This window comes from Sceloporus occidentalis, unplaced genomic scaffold (assembly GCF_023333645.1).
Source record: "Sceloporus occidentalis isolate IW3139 unplaced genomic scaffold, rSceOcc1.0.p SCAF_4, whole genome shotgun sequence".
In the NCBI taxonomy this organism is placed as follows: domain Eukaryota; kingdom Metazoa; phylum Chordata; class Lepidosauria; order Squamata; family Phrynosomatidae; genus Sceloporus; species Sceloporus occidentalis.
Window position 1 is genome coordinate 121,224,340 of NW_028316984.1, and position 18,762 is coordinate 121,243,101.

The 18,762-nt window shown below is 43.1% G+C and overlaps 1 protein-coding gene across 1 annotated transcript; it reads right to left on the reverse strand.

The window, feature by feature from the left end:
* Positions 1–457: 457 nt before the first annotated feature.
* Positions 458–17,199, reverse strand: FGF3 (fibroblast growth factor 3). Its single transcript, XM_089523113.1, has 3 exons — positions 16,830–17,199; positions 7,228–7,331; positions 458–790 (listed from the first exon to the last, which is right to left on the reverse strand). Exons 1-3 carry the CDS (start codon positions 17,197–17,199, stop codon positions 458–460), a joined length of 807 nt encoding a protein of 268 aa, XP_089379239.1.
* Between the last annotated feature and the right edge of the window lie 1,563 nt (positions 17,200–18,762).

The following is an 18,762-nucleotide window of genomic DNA, read 5'->3' on the forward strand; positions in this document are numbered from 1 at the left end:
GAAGGGATGCTATTTCTAAGACAGTGCCTGCTGTGACATACATACACACCATCTTTGAAACGATTGTTGGACAAATGAATGCAAAATTAATTGATTAAAACTAATTTCATTAATTGACTGAGAACTGGAGAGGACTGAATTAAAAATACTCCTAGGATACTAAAAGAGAGATGCTGACTGAAGAAGATGACAAATACTCAGAGTCATTATTTCATCAATCTAATTTACATTTGGACATGCTTAAATTTATTATTTCTTATGTTTCAGCAATGGGTTATAATTCTAAAACATCTATTAACAAGTATGTTTGGTGAGAAATCCAGTAATATATACACACGCTATAACATTAGTCTTTCAGTCAACATTGGTTGCACAATTGTATTTGTATTTAGTAGCACTTTGAATACTGGCTTAGTCTTCAGTCTCCATTGTTTCTACCCCATGGGCAGAGTATCTACTAGTGTCCCCTTCTTCTCCTCTGGTTCTTATTTGGAGGCTTTAGTAGGCCTTCTCTGTACTTTGTATTTGAATGGAATAGTCGGACCATATCATGGTCTTTATTATCCAACACCCGAGGCAAAAACAGAGAAGATTTCTGGGTCCTACGGGTTTTGAAACTCCTTCTGGGTCGTCCTTTCCCATTGATGGAGACATACCAGAGTCTCTCAGCACTAGCTTTGCGTTTGCTGCTGGTTCCACTAGGCACAGTCCGATACAAGCGGGAGGCATATGTATTGTAGCCCAGCTCATGGATCCTTTCCACAAACTCACACTCTGAACTGTATGTTTCCTGCAAAGTAAGAACAATAAACATCAGTTCCAGAGATTTAACAGTAAAACATGCAACTACGCACTAATTGTATTTGCAATGAATATTGTACGCACACAAAAGGAGAGCTTGGAAAAGTTATTTTTTGGATTATATTACCCAGAGTCCCCTAGCCTAACATGGCCAGCACCCATGTTGGCCAAAAGATTCTGAAATCAAAAGTAACCTTTACAAGCTCTGCACAAAAGACAGTACAGTTGGGCCCAGCAGAACCCCACTGTGCCAAAAGCACTCTTCGTATATTTTTACAAGATTATTCCTGAAGTATCCTGGAAGACAAATATCTGCAAGACACCACTCCCTTCTCCTTTTGTGTTGTGTCTTTTTAGATTGTAAGCCTGAGGGCAGGGAACCGTCTAATTATAAAGATTATATGTACAGCGCTGTGTAAATTTACAGCGCTTTATAAATAAAGGTTAATAATAATAATAATAAATATACAAATTGAAAAAGGTTGGGCATCTGTTGGATGTTAAGTCCTTCAGTCAGAATTCGATGCACCTGTTTTAAACATAATGACCACACCTCTGAGTCCTTTTTTCTAAACCAAAGCCAAGCAGAGTTTGTGCTTTTATGTGACACTGAAAATGAGATCAAAGCAGTTGCCAAATGAAATCTGTAGTTTATCTGATCTGTATCTCAACTGCATAGATGAACAAAAAAAAGATGTGTGAGATCCCTGGAGCTGGTAAACATGGGAAAATTAACATTTGTCCAAATATGAGGATAAAAAGACACATTCCAGCTTTTACATCATGAATCTTTTTTATACCATAACTTTGTTCAGTCTCATGAATGGGAAATACAGAGACAACAAACTTGTCACACAAAAAAGGTGTATTGCTAACTCAGAAATTTATGTTCTGATTTCCATATTCTAAAGTTCAAAGCAAGCACTTTGTTCTGGAGTGAAGTGCATTGTTTTGGAGTGAAGTGTTTTTGCATCACTCTGGAATTAATGGATACTATGCATCAATTATTTCAAAATACCTCAAGGGATTTCATTAACACTGCTTTGTGATTTTGAGGAAGGCAGATAACCCTTGACTAACATTGGTGTGCTCCTCATCTGACCACATGAGTGCCACATGTGTACTTCCGTATTTACCTTATTATTACAAATTAGAATAAAATGAATGATAGGATGGGTGGATACTGGAAATAATCCCGAGAACTTAAACCACTTTTTTGTTCCATCAAATTACTGCCTGTAAAGGTGTAAAGATTTCAGCATAACAGTTTTCCATGGATGCATTCTGTCTTCTATTTCACAGTTCTCCACACATTACACTCTCGAGGCTTTGAGTCCTGATTAGGTCACAACTGGGAATGTGACTGCTACTAACTCACATGATGTTGTTAAGGAAAGGCTTTAGAGAATTCTCAGTTAGCCCAGCAGAGGGAGGCCATAGGTTCATTCTCAACTGTCATGAATACAATATAGAAGGACCAAGACATGACTATAACTATGAATCAAAAGTTGCAGATCTTATCACTTTGGAGGGGGGATGTTACACAAAGACAAAACACTAGCAAGATATTTTTTATTGTTTCAAATAATTTCATATAGAACTCTTCAAATAGTTTCTGACTTATAGTGACCCTATCATTAGGTTTTCTGGGATTCAGAGAGTGTGACTTGCCCTAGGTCATCCAGTGCATTTCCATGGCCAAGTGAGGAATCAAACCCCAGTTTTCAGAGTTGTAGGCCAACACTGAAACCACCATGCTACTTTGGCTCTTGTCAGAATGCTTTCTAGCAGCTAAATAATTTGCTGTGATACATGGAAGTAGGGCAATAGAATATCCGAATTGTATTGACTAGAGCAGAGTCACCATATAGTTTTCTTTGGGAATGCATGTACCTTACTTTAAGAAATAGAATTTGATATCCTGGAATATACACCTTGCTGTTCAACAGTTTCCCTGTCTGAACTGGCTGAGATGGTCTAGGAGGTGACTGAGGGTAGTTTTTCTGGAGAACTTTGGGGTACTTCTATACTGATTATTGTCTGACATGTTCATGGCCACCATGGGCCTTTCCTGGCTAATTTCAAGCCCCACATTCAATGGAACAAACAGTGGCCTATTTTTTATATATGTTATGTAATATGAGAATGATCTGAAGGTAAGGAGAGTCTGATACAGTTTCATTGCCATTAAAAGGGCACTGCCTGGTTATGTTTAGACTCAGTGCCTCCTCCATCTTTGTTGAGGAGAACAAATCTTTGTAGGGGATTTTTAAAGATAGCCTGCCCCTAGGAGACTGGTGACTTTCTAGTGGCTTGTTGGGGGCTTTCTTGTCACACAGCCTCACAATTCTGTTAAAGCTTTGATGAACTATTGGAGTAGGGATATGTCCTTCCTCCTGAACATCCTCTCCCTGGATGAAGAGATGATCTAATTGATCTGACGAAATCACAGCAATGGAAGATAAGTAGAACAATGGTGGGGGAATATTCTTCATGAAAGGACTGAAAATAGGCTAGAGAGCATATTATTGGCTACTATGGAACATATGCTCAGAGCTGACAGAGCTCTGAGGTGGCCTTGGGAGTGAGCAGCACACTAGATGGTCCACCAGGCTGAGCTTGGTACCAGTGTTATCAATGTACAGTCTGGTTGAAAAGAAGCGGTTAAGTGGCCAACATCCTGCATAACAGTGTAAATCTCTACATGCAATGTGTAACACACAACCATGGCCAACATGCATGTTTATGGCACTGAATTCACAACCCTGCTTCTGGAACCTTAATCTGAATGTGGACTTTACACATTGGATAAAAGCACCCAACTATCTCTCTCTGGGAACTTACACAAGTATAAGGCACCAACTGGAAGAATGGTCAGTGTCTTGGATCTTTTCTTTCATAACCTACAAAAAGGTTGGGCACCTGCAGGGGAGGCAGGGGCAGTTCTTGTCTCCATCCCCCCCTTTTGTGAAGACTGCACTCGTGTGCCTGACGCAACCAGAAATGACTTTGTGTCACTTCTAATTTCAGTTTCAGCCACATTTTGGGCTTCTTTTTGGTTTGCTGCTCCTGCTATTTGACAGCAGGATGAGGGAAGAGAAGATTTATTTATTTATTTTGGCATATAGTGCTGTCGCCTACATAGAAAATTGTTTTTGATGCAAAAATTCCATAAGCAGATTTTGAGTAGAGTAACTCCTAACTGTGACAATTCTTATCAGGTGTCCCAAAAACCGAATAATCATGTTTTTTACCATTCTAAAAAAAAAAAATGTTTTTTGAATAGTCTTCCCACCCTAGTAGGTAGAGTGTTGCGTTATATCAGCTTAATGTAGGGCCTCAGTCAAGAGAATTTAAATGCTGGTTATTTGTTAGCTTGTCATTTTTTGTTTGTTGTCTATAGGTGAAATGTAGTGAGGTAATTTGAATGAGGAACTGTTTCCATCAACAGAACCAGGAGGGGAACAATTCTTCTCCCTGTTCAGCACACTGTTCAGCACACTGGAAGGATTTGGAGGGGACTATCCTGGGCAGATTTTTGGGAAGTACAAGGTGCAGATACAACAGGTTTTCACATTTGGGGCCTTCAGGGCCTAAACAGACAGGCCAAAATAAAGCTGCTTCAGGTCTCTTTGGAGATATACTGTTTAAATGATGCATGCATCCTAAGAGACTGGAAGCACTCCAAAGCCACACTCCAGTCCTAAGGACTAGAGCACAGTTTTGATGCAGCTTCTGGCCTCTTAACATGTGTGTGTCATTTAAACAGCATACCTCCAAAGTGACCCGAAGCAGCTTTATTTTGGCCTGTCTGTTTGAACCCTTAGATTATTAAATTATGGCTGACGTACTTTGTACATATGAGATAAATGTGACTCAGTGGAAAAGAGGATAATGCTTAACAAAGTGGAAGGCTGTGGAAAAACAGAGAGACCACATTAAAGGTGTATTGATTCTGTCATGGAAGTCATGGCCCTGAGTTTGCAAGACCTATGTAGTTCAGTTCAGTTCATCTTTATTACAGTCACAGACCAGCACAAGACCTGAGTAGAGCTGTTGATGACTGGGGCTCTAGAAGGTCTCTCATAGGACATCAAAGATCAGTAAAGAAGACACAAATAAATACTGGCAAATTATACTTTACTTAGTAACAACAGTGAGACTAATCATTGCCAAAGGTTGGAAGGTGGATGAACCCCCTAAAATAAAGGACTGGAAACTTAAGTTTGAAGAAATGAGGAATATGGACAAGTTAACACACATGATTAATAAAAAATAAATTCATAAACTAGAAAAAGAATGGTGTCCATTTGCAATAAAGTAAATAAATTGAATCTAGCAAACGTAAGCTAGGCAAATGCAGATAAATATTAAGCAAGGCATTGTTTTGAGTTTATGTATCACTGAGTTTATTTAAATAATAGATCATGTATATGTTCATACATAAATTTAGTTTTCAATTTAAAGGAGAAGATAAAATAATGTTAAGAACTAGTTTTTACTGTAGGAAGACTAAGATTTTGTTTAGCCAAGAGCCGTTGAGAACAAAGGAGATGACTATGAAAAGTCATTTTAGGTGACAATTAAAGGTTATGTTAGATAAGAAACCAAATACACGTGGACGGTGTAATTGATATCATTAGGAATTAATGTGAGGTGCATGTAAATGTAACAGACCTCTCTTAGTTCACAGGAAGACAACAAGGACATCATATATATGAGAATATCGATAACATTATTTGTAATATATGTGCACATGTTTCTATTGTAGTCGTTTTGCCTGTATTTTAAAATTAATAAATAAATATAAAAGAGAGAGCTAGAGATACATACATACGTACATACACACATATATACACATACTCATCCTTGGCCAAGATGTTCAATGTGGTGGGGCTAGGACCCTTTCCCAAACTTACTCTGAGGAAATCCTCTGGTGCTGATTTTGAAGAGATACAGAGGGCCTCTGGGAAAGCGACAAAAGAAGAAAGTCTCACTGCTTGACCAGGGTCTAATTTGCATTGCAGAAATAATACAGTTTGATACTGCTTTAACAGCCATGGCTCAATATTGTGAATCCTGGGATTTTTAGTTTGTTGTGACACCACATCTCTCTGAGAGAGAGAAGGCTATCTCACAAAACTACAAATCCTAGAACATCGCCTGTTTAAGCAGTGCCAAACTGCATTACTTCTGTAGCGGAGATTAGACCTAGGATTCACACATCGCTCTTAACTATTTGCACTGCCTATTGAAAAAAAAACTAACCCCCACTCATTCAGTTTGTCCTCTGACAATGAAAAACTGCAGTTTTAGTCACTTGATCTATTAGTTACATCATCTTATTGCTAAAACTACACAAATCTGAAATGCCAGTCCTAGATGGAATGATGGTAAGCCATAAACTCTCTCAAAACCTTGGCCAGTGCCTGACTGCAAAGATCCACCTGGGAAGCTCATTTGCTCCACTTTGAGTTTCTTAGGGGATGGGGAAGGATGGGATCAAAACAAAAATGAAATGAATGCAGCCATAAGCCACAAGTTTTAAACCTTACTTGAAGAATGGTTTCTCCCCCCCCCCCCCCCGGTGTTGCTAGATATGAAAGCTTCTGCTATATTTCCCAGTTTTGCCTGCTAATAACCTGCAAGCATTTATTTATTTAATACATGTATCTCACTTCTGCAATGGATTCTGTTAAGTGTGTGCTATAGAAAAAGTATATTTCAACCCTATTCAGCCTTCAACTGTATTAGCAATACAGCATCTCTCTCAAATGTGTGGTGCTTTGGATCTGGAACACAGTATCATAACATACATACCATGAAGTTGTATCAAAGTATAAAAGTTTTTACTACATAAAAAAAGTGAAAGAAAACTTGATTCAGTTTATCACATGCTTTCAGAACGTTAGTGGCTTTGATGCTGTACCTCTGGCATTACATCTCAAATTACTTGATGCACACTGAGAGCCCATTCATTACGTTGTACAACTGGGACTCCTATTGACATCCCTGGGAGATTTTTCTTCTGAAAAGCTTCCTAATCATATTGTCAGTTGTAGACTTCCTCACCTCTTTAAGCTGATTCTCAATCTAAACTGATATCTGATATGCAAATATAGGGAATTTTAAATGTTCATCTTTGCCAAACCAGAGTGCAAACCACACTCAATGGTTTGCTTGATAAACTGTGTACATAACAGAAAAACAAGTGTGCCTAGGACTTGCCATCATGTTCCAGTGAGAGGCCTCCAAGTACTTGCTGCTTAATCCCCCAAATAAAACAAAAAAGCCTATTTTTGTTCTCTATGAATGATTCTTCTATAATTTCTCTCCTTTTGATTACAATGGCCTTTAAATCCACATTGAAAATGACTGGAACTCCTACAGGGAGTTAAAATGCTTCTGTTTTTAAATAGCACTTACTGAAGCATAAAGTCTGCCTCTTTTGTTCATGGCCAGGTATCTGCCAGAGAAACAGCCTTTGATAGCAACAATCCCGACGTCCACTGCTGTTATCTCTAGAATACCTAAAATAGAAATACAAAGGGTTTTTTGTAGGTAACACATGTACATTTTACCATTTTGCATATAATTCTTCATTCATACCTTCAGAGCACTTTTACTTCTTGAGCATCATGGGTTTACTTACGGTGAATCCGCTGTTTGATACCACTGTAACTGTCATGGCTCCATCCTACAGAATCCTGGGATTTGTAGTTTGTTGTGACACCAAAGTTCTCTGTTAGAGAAGGCTCAATATCTCACAAAACTACAAATCTCAGAATTCCATAGCACTGAGGTATGGTAAAGTGGTGTCAAACTGCATTATTTTTGCAGAAGCAGATTCAGCCTTAGACTGAAGTCCAGCTGATTTCATGGTGACATTTCTACATGCTTTACAGTACCTTTGGTATTCACAGAAGACACACAAATTTCATGCAAGTAAGATTCCCCTGGCCTGAGATGGATAAGAGACCTACCTACCCATCAGATTAGTGCAGAATCACAACTGACATATCACTAGCAAATATCAGCATTTCCATTTTAACAGAAGATGAAACAAAAAATTAGAATAATTGGTTCAAGTGTATCAGGTGAATCCAGAACTGAGCAAGAATACATAACCTACATTTTTCTTGGCTCTCAAGTTGATAATAAGTAAAATGCTTTCTTCATCTGGAAAGCATTGTGCTCAGTATCACACAAACTACTGGCATGGTTTCCTTCTAAAATCACAACCAAAATCAAAAATAATAACATACAAGCGAACAAGAGCTTGGGAACTGTCTTAAGCAAACTCTTACTAGTAAATTCCCAGCTGTTTGATTGAGACTGAACTGCTTCAAGAGGGAAAGATCTGACATTGAACTAGAGAGCCACCTAATCCTATATGTCTATAAAAAGTTTAAATCCCCCTTAATGCCTTTCTTAGGGACTCAAGTGTGCTTGACTTATTGAAACAAACCACAAAGCTGCCCATTTCAGGACAATACTCTTGCTAAGGTCTCCAGAGGGCCAAATGATGTAAGCCGAGTGGCTGCAGCATCTTAGAGCCACTGTGGAACCATGAAAAGAGTCTTGTCATTTAGAAAGTCAGCATAGTCCTTGGGGGAAAGGACAATATGGTTGTCTAGGCCTGATTCAAAGAAAGAACCATTTCAGCCCTTCAAAGAAAATGTCTTATAGCCCAGACAGGTGGGACAAGAAAGGCAAAGGTATGCCTATCTTCTCTCTGAAACCGAAAACATGTTGCACACAGACATGAATACAGGTTTGCCACTACTTGTACATCTAATGGAGAGCAAGAGGGAATGCCTTGCTCTCTGATCAGGGCACACATATTTATTTTGAAAATCTATATCCTGCTTTTCTCTCCAGGACTCATAAAGGATTGTGCTACATATGCACGCATGCACACGCACACATGAAATGTAAAAACATACAATGAGACAAAACTTCAAATATCTTACAGGAGTTAGTGTATTACATTTTTAAGAGTTTTCTAAGTAGAAGGAGACATAAGGTGGGGTGAACATAGGGTGACAAATCTCAGGTATCTATCATCTATCTATCTATCTATCTATCTATCTATCTATCTATCTATCCAGACAGACAGATCTCTATCTATCTATAGAGGTCTAGGATCCAATAAAATGAAACACCTGGGAAATGCTGTAGGAAGCACTACTGTGATTCATGTGCTGACTCATTGCATTTCTGATTATGAGAATAGACGTTTTGTATTGCATTATTATTGGACATATTATGAATATCTTGCTAAATTATACATCACTTACCAAGATATTCATTATGCTTAAACTCCTGTAGGAAAAGATTTTTTTTACTTTTTAAAATATTTTTTGAAAGATACTACCCTCTCATTCACTTAAGTCATCATTATACAAAATAATATTATAGTAGAGCTATAAACTGAAACTGATTTGTGGACAATTCAACAAATGTATGCATAAGTCCCAGAGCACAATCCTATGGTCTGTTTATATTGACTGGGATGATTTAAGATTTTGCAGTAAACCTGTACAGGTAGGATCAAAGAAACCCTACCATGGACCCTACATGGTGTAACTTCAACAAGAAAAACATTATGCTGGCATATCCTGGACCATTGTTTCATCTGAAGGGCTGCAAAAAATGAGGTCCTGTCAGAAAAGGCTGAGCTCTGGTTTGAATCTGAAACTGAAACTCCCTTAGTCGCAGCTCTTGGTAACTAAACTGGCAAGCCAATGAAAGAGGTAGTCCAAAAAATTCCCAATGGAAATCAAGACATGCTGCCCCAAATATTCTCCTTCCATATTCCACGCCATCACAACACAGCACAGGATCTTGACTGTATAACCCTCTTCATGTGTCATGCATGTGAAGAGGGCTCATGTGGAGAAAGAGACAGCAGGCTACACCACTGATCCCACCTTGATGTTGTGTGGCTTCCCTTGTCCCACTCCTGACATCCATCCATTGAGTGTGGACATCTTAGCCAGGGAAGCCTACTCATGTAGATTTCAGGGCTCCTGGTTCTACAGAATCTCACAAGTGTTGTTGTTATTATTGTTGTTGCTGTGTGCCTTTAGGTTGTCTACAATTTAAGGTAATCCCAAAATGAACCTATGACAGGCTTTTCTTGGCAGGGATTCAGAGTGGGTTTGCCTTTGCCTTCCTCTGAGACTGAAAGTATATGATTTGCACAAGGGCACCCAGAGTGTTTCCATGGCCAAATAGAGAATCAAACTCTGGTCTACTGTGTGTAGTCCAGCAGACAAACCATTATACCATATTGGCTCTTTCACATGCAACACACAACCACTACAAAAGTCATGCCACACCTGAATTTTGCCACTTCAAACAAGTAATACAGCTGGACCTCCATATCATCAGATTCTGCATCCCTGGATTCAACCACCCACAGCTTGAAAAAGATATTCCTTGATTTTGCCATTGTGTATAAGGGACACCTTTTTACTATGGAGTTTACCACATGGGAGAAATTTCTCTTAATTTTGAATGAAAAGAAAGTGGGGCCAGAAAGCATTCACATGAATTCGCTAGTTCAGTGAATTTATGTGAATTTGAATTGCATTCGAACTGACTTCCCATTGCCCAAAAATAGCTTGCCATTGCCCGAAATTGTGTGTGATCATCGTTCCCATGATTGCGTTCAGACTGACTTCTAATTGCCTGAAATTGTGTGTGGTAGTTTATCATGCAATAATGTTAAACCCCATGATTATGTTCAGATTGCCATTGGATTATACTTTCAATTTCCCTTGTCTGATAATGTCCTATGCCATCGTATGTAATGGGACTTGAGCATCCATGGATTTTGAGATTCATGTCCCCCCCAACCTGAACCAAATGCCAGTGGAGCAGCATACTATGTTGGTATAAACTGGCTTGCAGTATGGTAGGACCATGAAAGTGCCTAATGCACCATAACATATTTGAATGCCATCATTTTAAAGTATTGTATGTTAAAGTCATGTTTGCGGTGTTCCCTCAGTCCAGGCAGTTTTCCACACTGAAGATGTCACTTAAGATGGCCACTAACACGTGTTTATATGTGTGAATTCATCCTTACATTTTGACAAAAAGAACCCAAATGAACTCAGGCTCTCTTTCTCTTACCTCGGTGACAGTAGCAGATATTCAATACCGTTCCTTGGAATTCAGGAAAAGATTTTATAACCATGTGTCATGACAATGTAGTTTAGGTTCAGCTGTCTTATTGCTTGGACTGGAAGGCTGTATCTTCATCTGCACTACAGAAATAATGCAGTTTAAATGCCATGGACAAATCCTATGGAATCCTGGGATTTGTAGTTTGCACCAGAGCTCTGACAGAGAAGGCTAAATATCTCACAAAACTACAAATCCCAGAATTCCATAACTTTGAGCTATAGTACAGTGATGTCAAACTGTATTATTTATGTAGTGCAAACGCAGCCAAAAAAATCCTTTTTCAGCAATGTGGGGGGGGAGGGCATTTCTTTCCAACAGATGGTAGAAAAGATACTGGAATTCTGATGCATTTGTACTATACACGTGTGAGATTTGATCAAATGAACTGGAGGAATGCTTTAATTCATTGGGGATTTTCTATATATCTAACCTTTGAAAAGGGCATTGCTTGGTATAAAAGATATTTATGAAAACCTAGTTCCTTTCCTACTCCCATGGAAGGTTTAGCAAGCTTTCTTAGCCCCTTGTACAGTGAACATAATAGCTGGTTGGGTATAAATGTGTGTTAATATTTCTTCATCAAATATATATATATCATAATTTGGGTGCAACTTGGGATTTGCAATTTCCTAGGGCATTCAGAATAAACTACCAAAGAGCTCTTGAGTCCCTATACCAGGGCAAATGTGGGAGATAAACAAACAAATAGATAATAGCTTGGGGAAGGTAGTAACTAATGTCAAACTATCTCCAAAAAATACAACTACTACTAAACTTAGGATTCCATAGGATGGGGCTATTGTTTATTTAACTGCAATGGCAGTTAAAGTAGCATCAAACAGCTATACTTATACAGTGTGGATATGCCCTGAATCATTTTCTTTATACCCTGTTTTCTCCTAAGAGTGGGACACAATCTGGTTTCAGTGACCTTCTGAAGGGCTCATCTTGGGCTAGATTTTGTGACCCCCACACAGGACTATTTGCGGTTGGAGATGTCAACTGTTTCCATAGGCAAAGAGGAAAGATCTAAGGAATATCAAAAGCATTTAAGAACTCTTGACTACCATGTTGTTATCCACACCTGTGTGCCACCCCTGAATGCCATCCTTATCAAAGGATGAAGGTGTACACCTGAGTGAATTCACCTGAATGTAAACATCGTCCTTTTGCAGGGCTAATCTCTCTCTCTCTCTGCTAGGTGTTATTTCCTTAATAATCTTGGCAATCTATCCAGAGAAAAGCAAGCAGGTGTCATTTCCTCTGCCCTAAATACCTTCCCTCCTTCAAACACAAATCAAACAAGGTTAACAGGGAGGAAGGAGGAAAAGAAAACCAAACAAACCAGCTAAGATGAACAGACCTAAGTGTGAAAACCATCTCATTTACAACCAGGGGATTCAAAGAGGAAAGCATCCTGGGAAAGTCACGCCGTTTAAGATGCATAAACCAAGCGACAGCCCCTGAGCTGGTCCTTTTGCAAATTCCAGCCCTGGAGATCTTCTCTCAGAGATGCTCTCTCCAACCCACACAGGGAATGTCTTCTGGGAGGGATGACAAGAGCCCAGGAAACAAAGAGATGGCGGGGGTGCAGTTCTAGGAGCCCAAACAAAAAAAGGGAGACATATCACAGAGAGAGGGGGGGGGAAACCTCTGGGTTCTGGGCACTTCTTCTTTTGTGAAATAAAGGCAAGCCTTTTAAAAAAAAGAAACCCTTTGCTTGCAATTCTCAGCAGCCTCCTCCTTTGTGTCTGTCACTTTCTAGCCATCTGGGAGGAAAACTAGCTTGCTGGGTGGGTCAGTTTAGATTCAAAATCTGCTTTTGAAAGCCCCTCATATAACTTTCCATTCTGTATTGTTCAGGGGCAAAAGGGGGGAAGATCACAGCCCTATTGCTTCCAGATATGACAGAGCCCAAATACACACACACACACACACACACACACACACACACACACACACACAATTTATTTGCCATTTATTTGTGCTTCTATATGTGGGTCATATAAACCCACTGGGTAACCTTGGGCAAGTCATATTCTCTCAGCCTCAGGAACAGGCAATGACAAACCTCCTCTGAACAAATCTTGCCAAGAAAACCCCAGGATAGGTTCAATGCCTTAGGCTTGCCATAAATCAGAAACTACTTGAAGGCCCACAACAACAGCATAGAGAACTTTTTCCATGTATATTTTTGTGACTCAAAGAAGGCACACAACAGCAACAGCAACCTTTTTGTGCAAAGGAGATTTTTATGTGAAGGGAGAAGCAAAACAAACAAAGAGGGGGGGACTGAGCTGAGGTCCTTAAAAAGCCACTAAGAGGCTGATGCAAGAGCACCACCACCCTTCTCAAGTCCTGAAACAAGCACCTTGAAAGGAGCAAACGATAACCTGCCCTGCTCTGTCGGGTTTGGCAAAGAGCTACCCAGCAAAAGACACTGTGATGTCTTATGGTTCACTGCCTGCATCTGCTTTGCTGGAGTGGAGGGGATTGGTTTCTTAAAACAAGATGTTGCTGCTGTTGTTTGTGTGTGCCTTCAAGTCGCTTCTAATTTATGGTAATTTCCTTGGCAGGGTTTGTTCAATCAGTAATTTTTTTAGTATGGTCCAGAGAGGCATCAAAAGCTGAAGTGAAATCATTGGAAAGAGTTTGTATGAAACAAATTATGCCTTTACTTCCAAAAAAGAAAGTCTTTTAATGGGGTTTGTTCATGGGATGGGGATTGCCTTGGCCTTCTTCTGAGGCTGAGAGTGTGTGACTTACTCAAGGTCATCCAGTGGGTTTCCACATCAAGCTAAGAGTCCATCAAAGTCCTAGTCCAACTACTACACCTCACGAAAGGATTGCTGGGACTCTGACTGTCTGCCAACTAACCTCCAAGTCCTAGACACTCCAGCTTTGTACAGACAGCATGAGAAGGCCAGGAAGAAAGGCCTTGTAGGTGGTCAAATGGCTCTTCTTTTAGTCAGAGGCCTGTCTTGTCAGGCTTTTTTACAATCCTCTTGCTAATCCAGGCAAGTCGGAAGCCACTTTGGGTCCAAGTGCAGCAGAAAAGCAGAGTATAAATAAATAAAAGAAATAAAACTGAAGGAACTTTTTTTGATCTCATGGGTGAGGAGTATGTATGACAGCCAGCGTGGCATATAGTGGTTTGAGGGTTGGACAACAACTCTGGAGACCAGGGTTCGAATCCCACCTCGGCCATGGAAAGTGACCTAGGTCAAGTCACACTCTCTCAGCCTCAGAAGATGGCAATAGCAACCCCCCACTGAAGAAACCTTGCCAAGAAAACACCATGACAGGGTCACAACAAATTGGAAAGGACTTGAAGGCACACACTACTACCACCACCACCACCACCACCACCACCACCGAGGAGCATGTAGCTGTCCAGCTGTTGCTGGATTGCAACTCCCATCAGCCCTAGCCAGTCCAGGGGTGCCAGGCACCTAGTGCCTGATCCCCGCTTTCTCTCAAGCCTTCTTTTGGTGGCATATCCAGGCTGGACAGCGGGCACCATTGCCCATTCTTGAAGCGAGCCTCCTCCGCTGAGGTTCAGCAAAGCAAGAGCAACTGCTGGTGGGATCGCTTTGAGTCCCTCCCCGCCAAAGGACTGGGACTTGGTTTGATTTGGTTCATTCCCGAGGGTGAACGTCTTCTCTCCTTATATTTCAGAGCTAAAACAAGGGCTGCATCCATACTGGAGAAATAACCCAGTTTGGCACCACTTTACCTGGCCTGGCTCAAGGCTATGGAATTCTGGGAGTTGGAGTTTGTTGTGGGCCGAGAGAGGAGCGGACTCTAAGAGCATCCACAAGGCAGAAATGATCCACTCTGACACCACTTCAACTGCCATGGCTCAAGGCTACAGAATTCTGGGCTTTGTAGCTTTAAGTGAGACATTTCGCCTTCAGAGAGCTCTGCTGCCATCATAAACAACAGTTCCTATAGCACTGAGCCATGACAGTTAAAGTGTCGTCAAAGTGGATTATTTCTGCGGTGCAGATGCAGCCGAAAAGACAAACCCCCTCGCCTCACTCCTTGTCCGCCTGGTATGGAAACTTCCCCAAGCCTTCTTGGAAGAAGATGGGACAGAAAGGAAGGCAAATGCAATGAATTGTTGCTTGCCATTTCATCCCAGGAACAAAACCCGCATGATAGGCAACGGAGCACCAGAGTTAGATTCGTCCAAGCCATTGGATTTCCTATGAAGATGTAGAGAGAAAAGAAAGAAAGAAAGAAAGAAAGAAAGAAAGAAAGAAAGCGGGAAGAACAGCACTTTGAGATGTGACGCTGGAGGAGAGTGCTGAGGATCCCGAGGACAGCCAAAAAGACAAAGCAATGACTCCTAGAACAGATCAAGGATGAAGCCAAGATGGTCATGCTGAGCTGTTGGACAGTGGAGCACACTCCCTCGAAAAGTGGTAGAGTCTCCTTCTTTCGAGGTTTTTAAACAGAGGCAGGAGGGCCATCTGTCGGGAGTGTTTTATATATTCCTGCATGGCAGAGGGGTTGGACTGGATGGCCCTTGAAGTCACTTCCAACTCTATGATCCTATGAGGTTGTCATACTTTGGTCACATCATGAGAAGGCACCACTCACTGGAAAAAACAATAATGCTAGGAAAGGTGGAGGGATGCAGAAAGAGAGGAAGACCCCTTGCCAGATGGATGGACTCTGTTAGGGAGGCCCCGGGCTGACTTGAGAGCAGCGGAGGACAGGGGCCTTGGAGATGTCTCATCCGCAGGGTCGCCATGGGTTGAGAATGACCCATAACAACCCTAACAACCCTGTAGGGAGCAACTGCGTTTCTAATATGTGTAGGAAGTGATAGGTGAAAATGAAATTTATACTAGGCCTTGCAGAGAGAGGCTGTAGCACCGTATAGACTGGCTGAAAGAAAGAAGTTGCCAGCATGAGCTTTCTAGACTATAGTCCCCTTCCTCAGAGGAAATAGACTGAAGCCTAGGAAAGCTCACGCTGCCAACTTCTTCCTTTCAGTTAGTCTCAGCGGTGCTACAAGATCTCTCTACATACTCTTCTACAGATGGATACGGCTATATCTTCGAATTCTACCTGTATCCTATGCTATATACCATGTATGGAGATGACAGCTGGACATTAAGAAAGAAAGAAAGAAAGAAAGAAAGAAAGAAAGAAAGAAAGAAGAAAATCCATTCATTGGAGATGTGGCACTGGAGAAGAGTGCTGAGGATTCTGTTGACATCCAAAAGGATAAACCAGTGGGTCCTAGAGCAGATCAAGCCGGAAACCTCCCTGGAAGCCAAGATGACAAAAGGTTTTTTGTGGGTTTTTGGGGCTATGTGGCCATGTTCTAGAAGAGTGTATCCCTGACATTTCGCCTGCATCTGTAGCTGGTATTTTTCTCTGAAGATGCCAGCCACAGATGCTGGCGAAACGTCAGGAAGAAACTCTTCTAGAACATGGCCACATAGTCCGGAAAACCCACAAAAAACTATGGATGCCAGCCGTTAAAGCCTCCGACTTCACAAGATGACCAAACTGAGGCTGTCATACTTCGGACCCATCATGAGAAGGCAGGAATCCCTGGAAAAGATCATTATGCTGGGAAAGGTGGAGGGAAGCAGGAAGAGAGGGAGGCCGCATGCCAGATGGATGGACTCTGCTAAGGAGGCCACGGGTTTGATGGGGTTGCAAGACTTTAGCAGAGCAGTGGGGGAGAGAGGGCCTTGAAGAAGTCTCGCCATGAGCCGAGACCGACTCGAGGGCAGTTAACCACAACCGAGGCTGTGTTCATCTCAGGGTCTCGGTGGGAGTGGGAGCCCCGGCCGCCCCCGTCTACTCACTGAAGACGCTGTTCTTCTCCAGGGTGCCGTTGACCTTCCCGTTGCCGTGGATCTGGAGGTGGTACTTGGTGGCGCAGTAGAGCTTCCGCCGTCGGGGGGCTCCGCCGAGATGCTCGTAGACCCCGCCGCGCCCTCCGGCATCCCTCCGGCCCCGAAGGGGAAGGCAGCCCCGCGACGACGACGCCGAGGACCAGGCCCCCCCTCCGCCTCCGCCGCCGCAGCGCCCGGGAGCCTCGGGGAGGCGGGGAGCCCCGAGGGTGGCCGCCAGCAGCCCGAGGAGCCCGAGGAGGGAGAGCCCTTCCCGTCCCGGGGGCCTGAGGAGGAGCCTGAGGAGCCTGAGCAGGAGGAGGGCGAGGCAGGGGCTCAGCATCCTGGCATGGCGGAGGCCGCCTCAGAGGGCTCCCAGGGGGCCGGGGCTCAGGGGAGAAGGCCAGCTGCCCGAGGCTGCCCGAGGCTGCCCTCCTTCCTTGGCGATCGGGGTGGCTTGCCTGGTTGGAAAGGACCCGACGGCGGGGAAGGCGAGTGAGCTGGAGGGGCTGGGCTGAGCGGAAGGAAGGAAGGAAGGAGAGAGGGGGGCCCCGAAAGGCCGCCGGGGAAGAGAGGGAGGGGGCGGGGAGGGGGCGCCTGGCCCAAAACCGACGGCAGCAGCCAGGAAGGCATCCCCCCTCCTTGCCAGAAAGAGAGAAGGAGGGAGGGAGGGAGGGAGGGAAAGAGAGCCATCGGGGGAGGAGGAGGAGGAGGGAAGCCTCCCAGAGTCCTTGCCAAGCATCTCCTCCAGCCCCAGCCCCACGCCCCCCGAGGGACAAACAGGGAGACCTTCCCAGACCCCCGCCTCTCTCCCCCTCTTTCTCGGCCCCGAAAAGGAGAAGGCAGGCAAGCAGGGAGAACCAAGGAGGACTCGGAGGAGGCATCGAGGGCCGTCCAGGGAAAAATAGGCGGCATGACCCAATTCAAGATAGATAGATAGACAGACAGACAGACAGATAGACAGATCGAGAGAGAGAGAGAGAGAGAGAGAATAGAAAGAAACACTTCTAGAAATGGTAAATTCATTCTTCTTAGTCCTGCTCCGACTGGAAGGCGTTTTGGAATTCTTCCCAGGTCCAAAACCCATTGCAGAAATAATCCAGTTTGAGACCGCTTTAACTGCCCTAGGCTCAGCGCTAGGGAATCCTGGGAATTGTAGTTTATTGTGGCAGCAGAGCTCTCTGACAGAGAAGGCTAAATGTCTCACAAAACCACAGTTCCCAGAATTCCCAAGTATTGAGCCCTGGCAGCTCAAGCAGTTATTCATGCCGTGTGTTTCGGACTCTAGACGGGAGGTGGAAATGGAGGACCCGTCCTGGAAAAGGAGGAGGCCTGGTCCCCTCGCAGGCAAGTGTCTCTTCATCTCGCTCTGGGGAAGGAGATGCATTGCGCCTCCTTGGCCTCGGTTGCTGCGCGCCTTGACATCGTTTCCGACTCATGGCGACCCTAAAGTGGTGAACCTATTCTGAGGTTTCCCTGGCAAGATCTGTTCCGAGGAGATTTCCCATTGCCTTCCCCTGAGGCTGAGAGAGTGTGACTTGCCCAAGGTCCCCAAGTGAGTTCCAAGGCTGTAAGGCTGCATCCACAGTGGAAAAATAACCCGATTTGGCACCGCTATAAGTTGTCTGTCTCAAGGCTATGGAATTCTGGGAGTTGGAGTTTGTTGTGGGCCCCGTTCTGGGCCCCAGAATTCCATAGCCTTGAGCCAGAAAGAGTTAAAGTGGTGCCAAACCGGGTTATTTCTCCAGTGTGCATGCAGTTATATCTCATGCAGTCCCACAGAGAGGAGATCCGGGACCCTGGAAAACGTCGCCCTGCTGCCAGGAATCGGGTTTGTGGTTTCCAAGGCTCCACTGTTCTTAATTCGACCCCCCCCCCCCCCCCCCCCAGATTTCCTTCGGCTTTC